Source organism: Gambusia affinis, linkage group LG01, assembly GCF_019740435.1.
Source record: "Gambusia affinis linkage group LG01, SWU_Gaff_1.0, whole genome shotgun sequence".
Lineage (NCBI taxonomy): Eukaryota > Metazoa > Chordata > Actinopteri > Cyprinodontiformes > Poeciliidae > Gambusia > Gambusia affinis.
The window spans coordinates 10,875,160-10,892,086 of record NC_057868.1 but is presented as its reverse complement, the minus strand read 5'-3'; the positions used below and the strand labels follow the sequence as shown (position 1 = coordinate 10,892,086).

The window sequence follows — 16,927 nt, the reverse complement described above, 5'->3', positions numbered from 1 at the left end:
TACTATATATATGAAATAAAACATCCGGTCGGGCGGATGGATAAACGGATGGAATAATTGGATGAAGAAAATGTCAAGAAGTCCAAATATTTCCCCCAATCTATACATCTTACTCTATATTTATTTAGATCTGGAAATACTTACCTGGCATACAATAAAACATCGGGTTTCATGCAAAGTTATAAAGAACAATGGTCATTTTTTAAATTCCCCTTTACACCCATTGTCCATTTATTAGAAGCAATTTTTAGGTCTCATCAATTAGCAGCATTATGTTCTCCAAAAACAAAACAAAACAAAACAAAACAAAAAAATAACTTAAGAAAAATATTTATTCATCACGTATTTTATAAAAGTTTTAGCTTATTCTATGTTTTCAGGACACTGGTAAAATCTACGCAAACCCTGGGTCGTAATTTGGCTCACGGAGAGCGGAGCAAATCGATGAACCGCCTTCCATTGAGCTGAACTCGAGGTGTGACCAAACCCTCATTGTGCACACCAGGGCTTCAGTACAAGAAAAAAAAAGAGAGAGAGAGAGCGAGCAGGTACATGAACAGGTGGACTGGGAGAAAAAAAGAAACCTGAAAATATTCGGAGGATTTCAGGAGAAGCCACGCGACGGACGCGTTGGCGAAACTCTGATCAAACGTCAAATAGAAAAAAAAATAGCGTCATGAATTTCTATGGACTTCTCCCCGGTTATTTAAAGACTTCTTATTTTGGAGTGGCGACACAAAGACCGCTGTTCTCATGTGTGCGCCGGGGTTAGCGCATGAAAGGAGCAGAGGCCGCACATTAACATCGCTTAAGGTTTTTTTTTTTTTTCTCAAGGGCCGAAATGAACTGACCAGGAAAGTAACTTTATAACTGCGCTGGAGGATGAAGCCCTTTGTTGGCCTCTGAAATGAAAGACACAAGAGCTTGACTAAAGGAGTTCGCCATTGTTAAAGACTGAAGCACACGGGCATTGATGCGTCTTGAATTGCAAAACATCTGCCATTTACTCTGAAGGGACAGAGCAGGATTTGAATGAGAATACCAGAGCAGATTTTGGTTCGCTGCATTCAGTCGCGCGTAAGGCGACAGCCACAAGAGCAGCGTTTGATTTTAAGTAACAACATGATGATGAAGTTACTTTGTCTTTTAGCTTTAATGTCTTCTGAATTTGGGCTATAATGATGTACGGCTACAGAACAGCACTTCATAAACATGTAACTCAGGTGTCATAGTTATGAAAGCTGTGTGTTTTATATGTCTAGTTTAAATTTGTTGTTCATAGAAATAAATACCAAAGTACACCGAGACTAAAGTGTTTGAACGTTAAATGCCAGTTTCACGGTTGTCTCAAACACAGAAGGTAAATTGGAAAATTCAGAGATCATGGGATCCCGCAGGGCACTCTGCTGGAGCCAGGATGGTTTACATTACACATCAATGATGTTCCTTAGCTGATGATTATAGAAATTTAATGCAGGGACAAAATGTATCAGCCTTACAGCACAGAATTACATAATTGTTTAGAAATACATGGTAATATTGGTATACTTAATATTTTTTCTTAGCTTTTGCTTAGAAAAAAGAAGAAAAATAAAACTAAATATATTTTATACTTAAGCATTCAGTAAAAAAAATGCAAACTATACGAGTTAATAGAATTACATGTACAGGGATCATTGGGTTGCCAGATAAGTTATAAAACAAACATGACTTAACCCCTCAACTGGCGGTATCCCATCAATGCAACAAATCCAGTTTGTTTGAATACTCTGCCTTTTTTCGCCACCAGTTAAGGAGTTAAGTTCCCTACCAAGCCATTAAAGAAAGATAATAAAAGATCAGATTGTATTGAAACAAAACTGTCCTGTCAGTTGTTACATGGATTAAAAGAAGGTTATTTTATGCCAAACCTTCTTATGAACGCAAATTACCTTTGGAATCCTAAAGTGTGTTATTTTGGACCTAAAAGGATGGACCAACTGCAGCTCGACTTTTTCCCAGGGCTTTCCCCCTTTATCTGCTCAAAAGTGCATGGGGAACAGAAAGCTACAAGTGAAAAGCCGCGAGGCGTCCCTGCTGTTTTCCTCGCTCTGTATTTTCTATTAGAAGGAAAATGCATGCTGTATCAGCAAAAACGAAAAAAAAAAAAAAAAAAAGAAGAACAGCATTATTTATTAAACATATATCTTTTCTGTGGCTGCAGCAGTTCTCAAAGCCAACACGTTTTTTTGTTTGTTTTTTTTGTAATGTTAGATTAGATACTGGAGGTGCGTTTTACATTAAAGCATATATATTTAGAATTATTATATTTACAACACGCAGTGAATATTTTTGCATTGCATTTTCTCTGTGCAATGTAAGTTGTCAAACTGTTACACAGGGTAGAGATTTTCTAAGATGATAGAAATGAAATAAATATGGTCACCAACTAAACATTTTACCGCATGTTGTTTAGTAGAATAACTGTAGATTGTGTCAATCTTAAATGGTGCTAATCGAGGCACCATCGTGTGTGGCTAAAGTAACTCTGAAATTGGTATGAAATTGTCAATTTGTAGGTGTCAGCGTCCCGCTCTCTAGGAAAAGTGCCATATGCCATGTTAAGTGGCACTTTTTTTACCAATTCGTTCCTAGTTTCACGGTCCGTCCTCCCATTTTTTTCCCTTTGCCAGGAAGCTGAAAAGCCGCAACAAAATGGCAATTTACCCACCAGGACTGCGCCCCCCCATGTGTCCCCTGCGGCAAGCCTCTTCCGTTTCACTTGGAGGGGCAACCCTTCCACCCCCAGTCCAACCGAGCATCTCGGCGTGAAGCTTTTACTTTTGAAAGGGGAGGGGGGGAGATGAAGAGCAACAGGTTGCCTGAAGTCAGCATTTTATTTCAAACAACTCTGAGTATACCTGGCAATAGGAAGCACACAGGGTTTATCTTTATCCAAATTAAATCAAGAGATTAAAAACAAAACAAATCAAACAAACAAAAAACCCCCAAATAAAACAGATAAATGGACTTGGTTTGAAGGGGCTTATCTCTGAGATCCAGATACATGTTGACTGAAAAGTTAAGGGCCACCAAGCGGAGTTTGCGGCTGCTTAGGGCCCCCTGTTGCCCTGACTCTTGTTTGACACATAAGTCAATTTCTTGTAGGTTGAATAACTTATTGACAATTATTAGTCATATTCTCAAAATAGTTTATATAAATTATTATTATTATTATTATTATTATCATCAGTATTAAAATCCTCTGTAGAACTCATCACACTGGTATTTTCACAAGTTAAAAAGGGGACCCCATAAAATACTTAGCTGAAAGCCTCATAAAACTTTGTTCCAGACTCTGGAAAAGGTGGACGTTGACCTTTGGTAAATAGTGGTTCCCTCTTATCTATACTTGTTAAGGTGCCTAGCCCTAAGTGTTGGTGTAGCACTGTGGCTTTTCTTCTAATGAAGAATCTCGACCAAACAGATTGCATAATTTAAATCAATACCTCTGGATTTCCTGTGATCGAGGCAACAGATGCCTCAAGATGACATTTGTTGTGAATTGGCTGCAAATTAAATACATTTGCATTGAGCCAAATCAGAATATTTACCTGCACTGAATTACATAAATTAGATTTTAATTATATTTTATAGCGATGCAATTTCTGCAACTTTCATTTAAGTGGAAACAATTTCTTGTTTATTGTGAGTAATAATAATAATAATAAAAAAATGTCAGCAAATGTACAATAATGCTGGTGGTTCTGCCAAATATTTGTATTATCTAGAGGCAAAATTTTGGTTTCCACAGTCACCTCAAGATTTCTCAGGATGAAATATTTAAAGGTTCTAACAGATTGAATGGGCTTCCTCAGACATAACATTTCACCACTGAATATTATGTCATCAATCTTTGATTGTTCTCTGCTATAATCAAGGTAAAATTGTGTGTAAGTGAACCTGAGTAAATGACTGAATTGTAAAGAAATTAGCTGGAATGAGCAAAAAAAAACATTGATTTGGGCTCTAAAGATGAATTTGACCAGTTTGTCTTGTAAAGTACTCTGAGGTGGAATTTGTTGTAACATGGCTCCAAATGAATAACTGCAGACGTAAAATAGTGTATCTATTATTGGGCTTTATTTTCGTAAACTAAACAAGAAAATCAACTCTCAGACACGGAAGGATGGTTGTTTAGCCTGCTGCAATAAAGTGGCGCCCTCGTGTGGTTACAATAGAAGTCAGTCTCAACAATATAAAAAAAATATATTGTAAAACTCGTTATAAGTTCTGGTATTAAGCAACATAGATTTTACGAAATAGTGCCAATTCATAGCACAATAGAGCACGTCACCTTCAGTTGTTGTAAAAAGATGTTGTTTAAATCAAACATACATTAAAAGAAAGTTGACTTTGCAATTTGACATGTTGAAATTGGGCAGATTGAAGAATTTCTGAAAAATGCCTGCAGTGTTGCTTCGACTCATTTATGCACAGATGTGCTGATTGTTTTGGTGTAGTTCTGTATGAGACACTGAAAGTACTGCGGTGTGTTTTTGTGGGACTGAAAAATAATGATGTAACATTTTGGCAGAAAATACCACAGCAAGAATGAGTAGAGGCTGCAGAGCACTGCGAGAGCGTTCAGAGACTGGATGAACTTTCCGTGGTAGAGCATATAAGTCACATATGTCAGAGTCAAGGCCCGCGGGCCACATCCGGCCCGCGAGAAGATTTTCTACGGCCCCTGGGATGATCTTGATTTATTATTAGAACCGGCCCGCAGCAAGCCGGCACCCCGTCTGAAAAAATGCGAGATGCTTACAGCTGATGCAATTGTAGGGATCCTCTATAAATTGAGACATAAACAAATTAAAATCGCCTTTAATAAAACAACTCTGACACAGTTGAGAAGTGACAGCTGGTATAAAATCTTTTTCATTGTCGATGATTTTCTTACAATGCGGTTATAACTGACATATGCTTATTGAAAACAACCAAAATGTTAAAAACCAGAAAATAATAATAACTCCATATTTCCACATCCTCACATGTACCTGTAACATTGATGTATGTTTCATTTGGACAGATTTCACAGGTAAAGCAGCATCTGTGGATGTAATTTTGCTTTCTTGCATATCCGTCAGGACACTCTGGGTTGCAAACAGAAGTGGGAACCTGTTTAAGGAACAGACAAAAAGTGAGCACACACACAACTTTCATACAGCGTTGTGTGTCGAAATCTTTAATTTACCTTTTAAAGTGGAATCTGAGAATATTAATTAGAACAATCTTCACTCTATTCAGCAATTTTATTTAGCTTTCAGTGAATACTCTAATGTTTAGCTGACTTACTGAAAAACTTGATTCTCACATATTACTGCTTTTACCATCCATCCATCCATCCATCCATCCATCCATCGCTTACTTCTTTATTTGTGTGCCAGATGATTTCGGTGCTGTTGATGTAGAAATTAACTGTTGGATAAAATTGATAAAATCCAAACTTCTGTGCATCACCAGTTTGGTTCCAGAAAACGAGGAAATAGAGTCCAAACTTGATGTCTCCATTTTTATCAAACTGAATGGTGTGGTTTAACAGAGTGAAGTTGGACTTCTGAAGCGCTGCTAGAACCTAAAATGGACAAACAATAGTCAAATGAATATTTCCAAATTTGTACTTAATTAATGTATTTTTTTCTCCAAAAACATCTCAAAGGCATGACTTTTTTTAAAAATGATTCACTGGTATATATACAAGATTCATGCACCTGACTATCTTTTTAATAGTTTTTCTTTATCACACAGGTATTAAAAGATACCTTAAAAATTCCAGTTATTAAATGAGGTGATAAATTTGACTGAAAAAATTAATAATTTTTGAGCAATACTTTTTGAAACCTTGCAAAAAACAAAAATAAAACAAAAATTTCCCAAAAATCCACATATTTATTTTGGTTCATTCATGAGGCTATTACAAAATAATAAAATATAATAATTTCCTAAACTCCCTTTAAGATAACTAAATGTTCTAAGCATGTCATAAGAGTTTCAGATAAATGACACTGAACCAGAACAAATCAAATACAGAAATAATGTGTGAGCAAATTAAATGTCTAACACTTTTATTTAATTATGAACACATTTGTTTCACTCTTATACAGTTTATTTTTCTAATTTGGATGCATTGTCTGGTCCTCAGTTCTGTCAAGGCTCCAACACAACATAGTGGGCTTTGACTAGGCCATTCCAACCACTTTAGTTTCATTTCTAACAGTTTTGGAGATCTGCTGTTGATCTGTGGATCACTTGATAATTTTTGGCAACAAATTATCTCTTTGAAAATTTATTACAGCAGGAAATTCAGGAGATGTTTTTTTGCATAAAACTAAACCACGAATGATTTTAAACTTGCACAGCGTTTATTCAAGCACTACAAGATCTGAGTCCAAGGTCACTTTCCTTAATCTTGTTGATAACCACTCTCATGGCCTTCAAAGGGAAATTATCGACAACAACTGACAGCAGTTTTGAAATTTATGACGACTTCAAGCCTATTACTTGTTGATAGGCACCAACAACTATCTGGAAATGCACAAAACATCCTAAACCCCAGGTCAAGATTTTAAAATAATGTATTTATTGAATTTTAGATCTTGAAGTTAAAGGATAATGTCCTTCCTTTTTGCAACAGCTTTTATTATAACTTTCTTACAATGAAGGTAAATAGAAATGGTGCTTCACTCCCACAAACCCCATCAGTATCCTGTTTGCACATGAGATTTATAAATTAGTAGATTGTAAAACCTGGGAAAATATCCAGATCCAACAACCAATAAGCTGAGTCGTATGACTTTGTTTAAAGGTACCACTAAACTTAAATTGCTGAAATGAATGATCACATCCTTACCATGTTTGGATACACTGTGACATTACTACATCCCTCTTCTTCGCACTGTAAGGTCTTGTGCAGTGCATGAGCGATCGCATAAACAGCAGAATAAACAGGAAAAGAGAAGGATGGGTCTGCCTCTAGGATACTCTCTGCACTCCAGTCACTGCAGTTGAAAACCTGATTGCCACACATCTGCTGCCCAGTGTAGCCACACTCGGTGTGGCCCTTAGCAGAATGGATGAAATCACCAAAACCAGGAACTGCCACTATAAGTGCCAGTTTAATACTGCACTTGTTAAGGTTGATCCGTTGCTGCTTTGTTATGACGCGCTGAGCGGCTAACGTTGTACCTGTTGACAGCGTGTAAAGTCAATCCGATTCTTGTTGTCCAAATTTGTTCCAATCAGATGAACCATTTGTGAACAAATTCCATTTATTCCACAATACACGAGAACAGTGTTAACAAAGACTCCGCCACAGCGGTCAAAAACTTGTATGCCCTTCCGGGTTCAACACCTGTCGACTACCTGTGATCTCTTGGTTCATATACTGGAGCCGACAGCGCCATCTAGTGACCAAATCCAAAAATACACATATTTGGCTCCAACACACCGGCCCCTAATTGGCACAATAAACAAATATGCCAATTCCCAAAACAATAATACAGGAGACAATATGTGACATTAACATTAATTTAAACACCATACACCATGCAAAGTTTGGAAATCGGTCTCTCAATAATATTGGACTTAGTTTTCAATGTCACTGACCTCACAAAACCATGATCATCTGTAAACATTTCCAAAACTTTCCCAAGATGCCAGGATCCTCGAGGTGCAGAAGGATCCATTATGACCACAATATCTCCAATAGCAAGAGTTTTCATCCTCTCATTCTATTTCTGCCTTTCTTGAAGCAAAGGTAAATATTCTCGAACCCATCTCTTCCAAAACAGGTCAGCAAGTATTGTACCTGTTTTCATCATCTTCTTTCATACTGATCCTCCGGCTTATATGTTCCATGGGGAAGTGAAGGCTTTCTTCAGAGCAAGAGCAGATGATTGGGGGTAAGTGGCTGCAGATCATTTGGATCATCTGAGAGGGTTGTAATAGGGCGATCATTCAAGATGGCTTCTGCTTCACACATCACTGTACTCAACCCTTCATCATCAAGAATTTGCTGACGCAGCACTGAATTAAGTACTCTTCTCACTAGACGAATCATTCGCTCCCAAACACCAACAAAATGGGAAGCAGCAGGTGGATTAAAAATCCAATTAATTTCCACTTGTGTTAAAAATGACTTTATTGTGTCCTGATCGAGATTAACGAGAGCTTCCTTCAATTCTCTCTCAGCACCAACAAAGTTTGTTCCATTATCAGACCATAACTGATTTACTTGTCCTCTTCTGCTGATAAATCTCCTCAATGCATTGATGCAGGAATCTGTATCAAGTGTAGCAGCAACCTCCAAATGAATGGCTCGACTTGCCAAGCAGGTAAACAAAACGCCATATCTTTTGCAGCGTGTTCTTCCTCTTTTAACTTCAAATGGCCCGAAATAGTCAACCCCAGTATTAAAAAAAGGGGGGTGGTCTGGGAGAATTCTTGCAATGGGTAAGTCAGCCATATTATGCATTAAGGGTCGACTATTATACCGCATGCAGATGTTACACTCACCAATAACCTTTCTCACAGCAGAATTTGCCTTTGTAATCCAGAACCTTTTCCTTACAGCCGACAGTGTGTGTGCCCGTCCTGCATGTCCAAGAACTTGATGAAAATGCCTGAGGATTAACTTGGAGATGTGTTGTTCTTTGGCCAGAATTATTGGATGTTTTACTTCCTCTGGCATTGCACTTCTATGAAGCCGGCCTCCAACTCTTAAAATTTTATCTTCCAAAACAGGATCCAGTACATAGATAGAACTCGTACGGCTCACTTTAGAGTTGTGTGACAGAGCTTCAATCTCATGCTGGAATCTTTGCTGCTGACAGTACAAAATGATGAAGAACTCTGCACTTTGGAGCTCTGCCAATGACAAATTTCCACCCTTTGAGTGATTGGTGGTCCTTTCCCTCTTGTGTTCATCTGATGCACAACTGGGTTCTTGTCCATTAAAGGATCCAGCTGTTTTCTCCTAATACATTTCTCCTTTAAGACACACTTCAGCCTTAGGTACCAGGCCACTGCTCTTTTAAGTCTTCTCCAATCTGAAAAATATGCAATAAGCTGGTCTGTAGGTGCAGGAGTGTCAAGGCCAATGATGTTAACTGCAGCCTCCTTCTTAATCTCTTTGTCACCGACATCCAATGCTACATCAATCACCCCTTTAGGCCACCTTTCTTCATCTTTCCATAAGAATTCTGGTCCATCCAGCCACGTCCTGGTTTTCAGGAAGTCTGAAACTTTCAGTCCACGAGACACATAATCAGCTGGGTTTTCTTTTGTGCTGACATGATTCCACTGAGTAGGTTCCGACAAATTTCTGATGGTTGCAATTCTATTCGCCACAAACGTGTGAAAACGTCTGTCTTCATTATTGATGTATTTTAACACAGATGTGCTATCAGTCCAGAACACTGATTTTTCCAGATGTATATTCAGCTCTGCTTTGACCATGGCATCCACCTTCACAGCTAAGACAGCAGCTGAAAGTTCAAGCCTGGGAATGGTGATGACTTTCAATGGTGTTACTCTGGCCTTCCCCATAAGGAAAGCAACATGAATGATGTTTTCATAACTTACCATACGAATGTACACAACAGTTCCATATCCAGTTTCACTAGCATCTGAAAAATTGTGTAATTGTGCATGCTTTATGGCTCCAAACCCCACAGGTTTTATGCAGCGGTCAACACTAAATGTAGACAGTAGCGCAAGCTCCTCCAGCCATCTTCTCCATTTGTGTAAAATGTCTTGTGGCAGTGCATCATCCCAGCTACAGCCTCTTTTACACAGTTCTTGCTGCATCAATTTTGCTTGCAATGTCACTGGCGCCAGGAAACCCAAAGGGTCATACACAGAACTGTTCACAGATAACATTCCACGCCTGGTCAGGGCTTGCTGTTTCAACTTCATCTTAAACTGGAAGGCATCGGTCTCCACACACCACTGCAGACCCAAAGCTCTTTCCATTGGAAGTTTATCGATGGCCAGATCCAACATCTTCAAATCTTTAGCTCTCTGCTCCTCTGAGATGGCCTGCAGAACAACACGACTGTTGCTTATCCATTTTTCCAATGTGAAGCCTCCTTTTCCACACAGAGCAACAAGATTCTTTATCAAATGAATAGCTTCCTCCTCTGTAGCTGCACTTTTAAGACAATCATCGACATAAAAGTTTTGTCTTACAGTTTCTATGACCTCTGATGGAAATTCATTCAAATTGTCTTGGGCAGTTCTTTTTAAAGCATAGGCAGCACAGCTGGGGGATGAAACAGCTCCAAATAGATGGACCATCATTCTATAAGGTACTGGTTCGAGTGTCATATCCCCATTTGGCCACCAGAGAAAGCGGAGAAAGTCTCGATCTCCTTCTGGCACCTGCACTTGATGAAACATAGCTTTAATGTCTCCCATTATGGCTATTGACTCTTCTCTAAACTTCATAAGGACCCCCAGTAGAGTGTTGGTGAGGTTGGGGCCTGGCAGCAACTCACTATTCAAAGAAACTCCTTTAAATACTGCAGCACAGTCAAACACCACACGTAAAGCTCTCTTCTTTGGATGGTAAATCCCATGATGGGGAATGTACCAAATTCTTCCATTATCACAATGCAAAAGATGCTCAGGTACACGTTCTGCATATCTGCATGAAATTATGTTATTCATATACTCCACATACTCCTGGTGAAATGTCTGATTAAATCTGAATCTTTTCCTGAGACTTTGTATTCTCTGTTTGGCCACTGCAAAATTGTTTGGTAAACAAACATCCTTTCTTTTAAATGGCAGATTCAAGCAATACTTTCCATCCTGTATTAATGCAGATGTTTCCATAATATTGAGAAACTTTTGATCTTCTCTGGACATTTCTTGTTTGTCAACTGATCCTTCACAGAAATCATAGTTGTACTGGCTCCTGAGCAGTTCCTCCAGCTTACTTACTGAGATTCTGTTCACTGTTACAGATGAGACTTCTTGAACACCACTGCTATCCAAGGGCCCATTGACAACCCAGCCAAGTACAGTTCTGACAGCATATGGACCATTATCTTGACTGTTAATGACTTCCCAAGGTTCTAATAACCTTGGAGCGTTGGTACCAATTAACAGATCAACCTCAGCATTTATGGATGGCATGTGAACTCTTGACAAATATGGCCACTTTATTAAATCTTCAGATGTTATCATGTCATCTTTAGTTACAGGCATTTGTCTTTGTGTAATAACTTCTGGCAAAGGATAAAATGTATTGCTCTCCAGCCCAGACAACTCAAGGTTACACAGAGAAAATGCTGAACTTATTTTAGTTTGGCCCATTGTTCGAAGAAGAACTTGTGTTCGCTTTCCAGTGAGGTTCAATTGATGCATCAGCCTTTCAGAGCAAAATGTTCCAGTACTGCCTGGATCCAAGAAAGCGTAAGTTTGGATGACACATTGTCCTTTCATGGCTTTAACCTTTACAGGGAGCACAGATAGTATTCCACGATCCTTACCGGCCCCTGTATGGCCACATGTTGCATTCACAATTGATGGGGGTTCTGATATTCCTGTTTCAGACTCAGCAGAAATTGTCTCTCTTCTTATATGTAGCACAGTTGGATGACTTTCATTACAAATTTCACAAGTTAATCGTGCTTCACAATTCCTGCTGATGTGGCCCCACTGTAGACACCCAAAACATAATCCTTTTCTTCTCAACAGAAAGACTTTGTCCTTGTGAAGTTTTCTTTTAAATTGTTTACATTCTTCTAGTGGGTGAGCTTCTGAACAACAAGCACAACATCCATCATTTCTTTTAGCTGCAGCATGTTGCTGATCAACTTCTCCTGAAGCACTCCCAGATGTCACAGTGCTGGCCACTACATTCCCTTTGGTCTTAATCCCAGGTTGCCGTTGACGACTGATGGATGATGTACTGAAGTTAGAATCTTGTAATTCTCCGAAAAAAGGATCTGACAGAATCTTGACATGTCGTTCGATGAATGCAACCATATCACCAAATCCTGCCCGGTATCCAGTTGTCTCCATTATATCAAAAGCTTTACTTCTCCAACACTCTCGTAACTTGTATGGCATCTTAGCAAGTATTGCTCTCATATTTACAGGCATGTCCAACTCCTGCACGTGCTCCAGCTCTTCCATTACATTACAGCGCAAAAATAAAGAATAACTCTGTAATGCTCTAATGTCCTCAGTTCTTATTGTTGGCCAAGACAAAGCCTTGTTAATATATGCAGTTGCAACTTTATAAGGGTTTCCGAAATGTTCCTGTAATAAAGACTTTGCTACAGTGTAGCCATAATCTGGATTCAAATGCTGACAACTGCGCACCAGCTCCTGAGGTTGACCTTTAGTAAATTGTTCCAAGTAATACAAACAGTCCGCATTATTTGTTTTGATTTCAACCCCTTGTTCGAAGGCTTTAATAAAGGCTCTGTACTGAAGAGGATCACCATTAAAAACAGGAATGTTACGTGGGAGAGTCATACTCTGTTGCTGCTTTACCAAGGCTGCTGTGATTTCACTTTGTCTGTTCATGATGGTAAGAAGTTCTCCAGGTAATTGAGCACTGTTTGATGATTGGATCATTTTCTCATTATGTTTGAAATGCTCTTCCGATTGTATTTGGGATCCACCAGCTTTATGTTGACCACACACAGGGTGCTGGTTTGTTGCTACCGTTCTCTTTGGTCTCACATCCATAGATTTATTTTCCTTTGATGTCAACTTTAATTCATTTCTTTGTTTAGTATGGTCTATACCATCTTGTTGAGTTGTTGGATTATCAATTTCATTTCTAGGAAGAAACTCCTTCACAAAGGGGTCCAAACTTTGCTTTAATCCCTTTTCTTTTGTTTTCTTTTTATAGTGTGAGCTCACTGAGTTTGACGTTTGTGAAGAACACTCCAGCTTTAAATTATACATTTCCATCTGCAAGTCAGATTCAGCCAATTCAGTTTCCAGAGCAAGCATCTCTTTTCTTTTCCTCAGTTTCTCCTCCTCTTCTTCAATTGCGTGTCTTTCTTTTACAGCCTTCACACGGGCCAAAACTGAGGCCCTGTTTGCTGCTACCTTTAACTTTACAGATGAAGTGATACTGGAACTAACACTCCTTTGTGAATGTCCACTAACATTTGACACACTGTCAGTGGGATTGACACCATCATCATCATTATTGTTGCCAACTGCAGTTTGAGAGAGCCACTTATTCACTCTAGAAATACATTCATTATTAGGAATCATATCTGCTTTAAACCATATTTCATGATTTTCTTTTACATCATCTGGCAAAAACCCCAGAAAAGATTCATGCAAACATTTGGCATCATCACACAACTTAGTCAACCTATCAAAAGCACTTAAAACCTTTGTTTTTTCACCTTTTGACATTAAATCATGAATTTCATATCTTATATTACCCGTTTTGTTTAATTTAGATTTTCGTTCCTTTTGTAATGTTTCAAGTTTTTCAGCCAAGGCCTTTTCTGTTAATTTAACAGTACGTTTTTGAGTTTCCCCACCAGTAGCCATTAGTTCAGTCTCAGAGTTTTTGTCCATTTCCATAGTCCAAAGGTTCAATTGGAAGACAAACGCGCACAAAAGAGCTACTAAATGAGCCTCAACGCAAAGAGGTCCAATATTATTTAAAGCGACGCAGTTACCAATGCATTGGTTTTAATGTGTGCACACACAAAAAACAAAAATGAAATAAAATAAAATAATGGCCATCAAAGGTGTAGCGCTACACGTACCTCGTTGGGCGCCTGTTGACATTCCATGATTTAATCCACAACGATCTTCAAAGATCCAGGTAGTTCATCCGGCTGTCCGATCCTCCTCAATCACTGACTGCCACCGCGTCCATCAGATCCATTGCTGCCGCGGTCTAGTCCAATAAGTTACGTCCTTTCAATCACAAATTGTCTGCCACCGCGTTCATCCTTTTCTGCCACGGCCGCAGCCTGATGCTACTTTAGCTCTGTCCATTTAGCAAGCACCAGCACATCGCATCCCAAACGGTCCCAGTCTGCTCCACATGGTCTCCATCGCTTTGTTCAAAGACATCGGAGTTCATCAAAGTCCAAAAAGGGCAAGTTTTTGACAGTATAAGTGCCAGTTTAATACTGCACTTGTTAAGCGTTGATCCGTTGCTGCTTTGTTATGACGCGCTGAGCGGCTAACGTTGTACCTGTTGACAGCGTGTAAAGTCAATCCGATTCTTGTTGTCCAAATTTGTTCCAATCAGATGAACCATTTGTGAACAAATTCCATTTATTCCACAATACACGAGAACAGTGTTAACAAAGACTCCGCCACAGCGGTCAAAAACTTGTATGCCCTTCCGGGTTCAACACCTGTCGACTACCTGTGATCTCTTGGTTCATATACTGGAGCCGACAGCGCCATCTAGTGACCAAAACCAAAAATACACATATTTGGCTCCAACAGCCACTATTGGCTGGGCCACACCGAGTACAGTTCCAATGTTTCGTATTTCTTCCATCTTAGGCAGCTGTTTATTCAGAGACCATGCATCAGTTGCTATCCAAACTTTGTCGGTGACGTTAAAGTGGATAGCTGACTTGATGAGAACTTTGGCAGCCATTTCAGCTGTGAAGACAATGATTACACGTATCCTCAGCAGCTCAATGTGTTTGAACACCCTAGAAAAATTCATGTCGGCGTTGAGGTCTTTGGTGTACCCAATGCAGATGTCAGTGTCCCTGATCCGCTTCACGAATAAGTCAAGGCCGTCGCTGCCGTAATCATCGGCAGTGTAAAGGAAAGCGACCCAGCGCCACTGAAAGTGCTTCAGAATGGTAACAATCACCTCTATCACATCTCTGTTGGTATGCACTGTTCGTAGGAATGACGGGAATTTTTCTTTCTTTGAAAAGATAGAAGTTGAGGATCCATAATTAACCTGCAAAGAAGAGTTGCAGAAAAATTAAGCTTCTCTAGTCGAAAAACACAGCGACATTTTAATTTTAGCCCAATACTCCCGATATTGTGACGATAACTTGGCCTATATAGAGTTGTGGTGATTCAGTACTTACCATAGGAATGAGATCTGCCATGAAAAACGGGGCTGCAGTGAGGGATTGAGTGCTTGTGAAAGGACCAACCACTGCTATTACCTTGGACAGTTTTGTGTTTGGTTCAGCCCAAGGTTGGATCTGACCATTCACTGAGACGAGTTTTAAAATTCCTGGGAAGCTAAGCGTGTCTGAGCAGTGATCAAACATCTCGTAGCCCAGAGTCACATTTGGAAGCAGGCTGGTGGAGTTGTTAATTTCGTCTACCGTGAATCTCATCAACTGAAACCTCCGATAACTTGAGATACTGAAACACTGGCTGAGGACAAGAAGGCAAAGTATCAGAACGAAACTGTAATTGCTCCAGAAAATTGTATTTTTAAATAATCACTTTCAAATTGCAATTTGTATTTACTCAAGTTATCTTTGTCAATAAATGTATTGTCTGTGTAGTTAATCCAACACGTACTTAAGTCACATTGAGAGAGTATATTCATATCATACGCCAATTTTAAAATGCTGCATCATTCTTTCGTCATTTTCCCTCGTGAATCATAGTCGTAACTTAACTCACGTCGAGCAGTCCAGAGCTTCTGGTCGGAGATGGCGACCAGGGCCCCAAGTGTAATGAACATCAAAGAGTCCACCTATCAAAAAATTCCCATCCAGACGAAACTCTGAGGATGGAGCGGTGCATCGAGTTGAAGCATGCAAAAAAGTTTCAAACAAAAACACGGCAGCAAGAAGACGGTGTTTCATTTTGGCAGCCCTCCTCGTCTGCTGTGCGCTACAGTGAGGATTAGCTCTGTTTATAGTTTGTTGTGATAAACTGGTGTGGGTCAAGCCTCTGTCATTCCTCTCCACGCATGAGAAAATACTTGACATCTGACTAACACAGGCCGGTACATGGTTGAAGGAGTGTTTCCAAATCAGTATGCAAAAGAATCATAGGACATTTAACAACAAGTAACAACAAGCAAGTTTAATGATTCAGTCAGGTTATAAAGGAGTGAAAATGTTCAGCAGCATGTGTGTTAGTCTTTATGTTGACAAAAAATTATTTTTTTTTTTACTGATTTGATAGCAACGAAGCCTGTTTTCATCCTAGATGGCTCAGTGGATTTCAGATCCACTGTATTATTTATTAAATACTGACATCCAGTGCTGTCTGTTGGACATTACATGAATATAAATTAAAAGGTAGAGCTTGGCTTGCTGTTGTATATTTTTTAAAAAATGGCCAAAAGCAGGCTTAATATAAACACTATGGGTTTTGCAGGGTTAGGGTTTGAAAATGTTGAGTGAATTAAGAAAGTTTATCAGAAATATTTCACAGCTCCAGACTGAGGAGGAACTATACAACCAACATGACCAACAAATCTATATGATCTGATCCGCATTGTCTACTAAGTTAGATGTAACTAATATGGAACATATATTATGGAAGTAAATATGTGCCATCAGAATTTGAATAAAAAATACCTCTGAAATTTGAATGTTGTATATTAGTGCTTACTTTTTCAGTATTAAAATAAATTCAGAATATATTTTTAACCTAAAAAAAAATTCAATGTCATTATTTTTGCAGTAAAACATATTTACTTCCATACTGATCCTTGTTGGATAGTTGTCATCTGTTGTCATTCTTTCAAATCGTGTACCAGTGCTACTAGTGTGTTTATCGTTCACTTGTGCTGCCTGGATTTCTGTTCACTTCTTCATTAAACCATCATTTTCTCTACAAATCTGAGTGCATCGTGTCAACTTCACCAGCAACAAAATCACTAATCATGACACTTTAACAAAAAAAAAATCAAAAAATAACAGCCAACCCATTAAAAGATTTG

The 16,927-nt window shown here is 38.9% G+C and overlaps 1 protein-coding gene across 1 annotated transcript; it reads right to left on the bottom strand.

Moving 5' to 3' along the window:
* Positions 1-2,880: 2,880 nt before the first annotated feature.
* LOC122838966 (taste receptor type 1 member 1-like) lies at positions 2,881-16,509 on the bottom strand. The gene is made up of 9 exons (XM_044130033.1): positions 15,655-16,509; positions 15,102-15,399; positions 14,498-14,968; positions 14,411-14,417; positions 6,893-7,137; positions 5,411-5,617; positions 5,040-5,160; positions 4,808-4,831; positions 2,881-2,900 (listed from the first exon to the last, which is right to left on the bottom strand). Exons 1-9 carry the CDS (start codon positions 15,963-15,965, stop codon positions 2,881-2,883), a joined length of 1,704 nt encoding a protein of 567 aa, XP_043985968.1. The 5' UTR covers positions 15,966-16,509.
* Positions 16,510-16,927: the final 418 nt, after the last annotated feature.

Coding starts and splice junctions, on each gene's coding strand:
- LOC122838966 (XM_044130033.1), bottom strand. CDS start 15,965: ATGTCAAGTATTTTCTCATGCGTGGAGAGGAATGACAGAGGCTTGACC. Junction 5,161..5,410: donor TCTGGCACACAAATAAAGAA/GTAAGCGATGGA, acceptor TTCCTTAAACAG/GTTCCCACTTCTGTTTGCAA. Junction 4,832..5,039: donor AACATACATCAATGTTACAG/GTACATGTGAGG, acceptor CTCAATTTATAG/AGGATCCCTACAATTGCATC.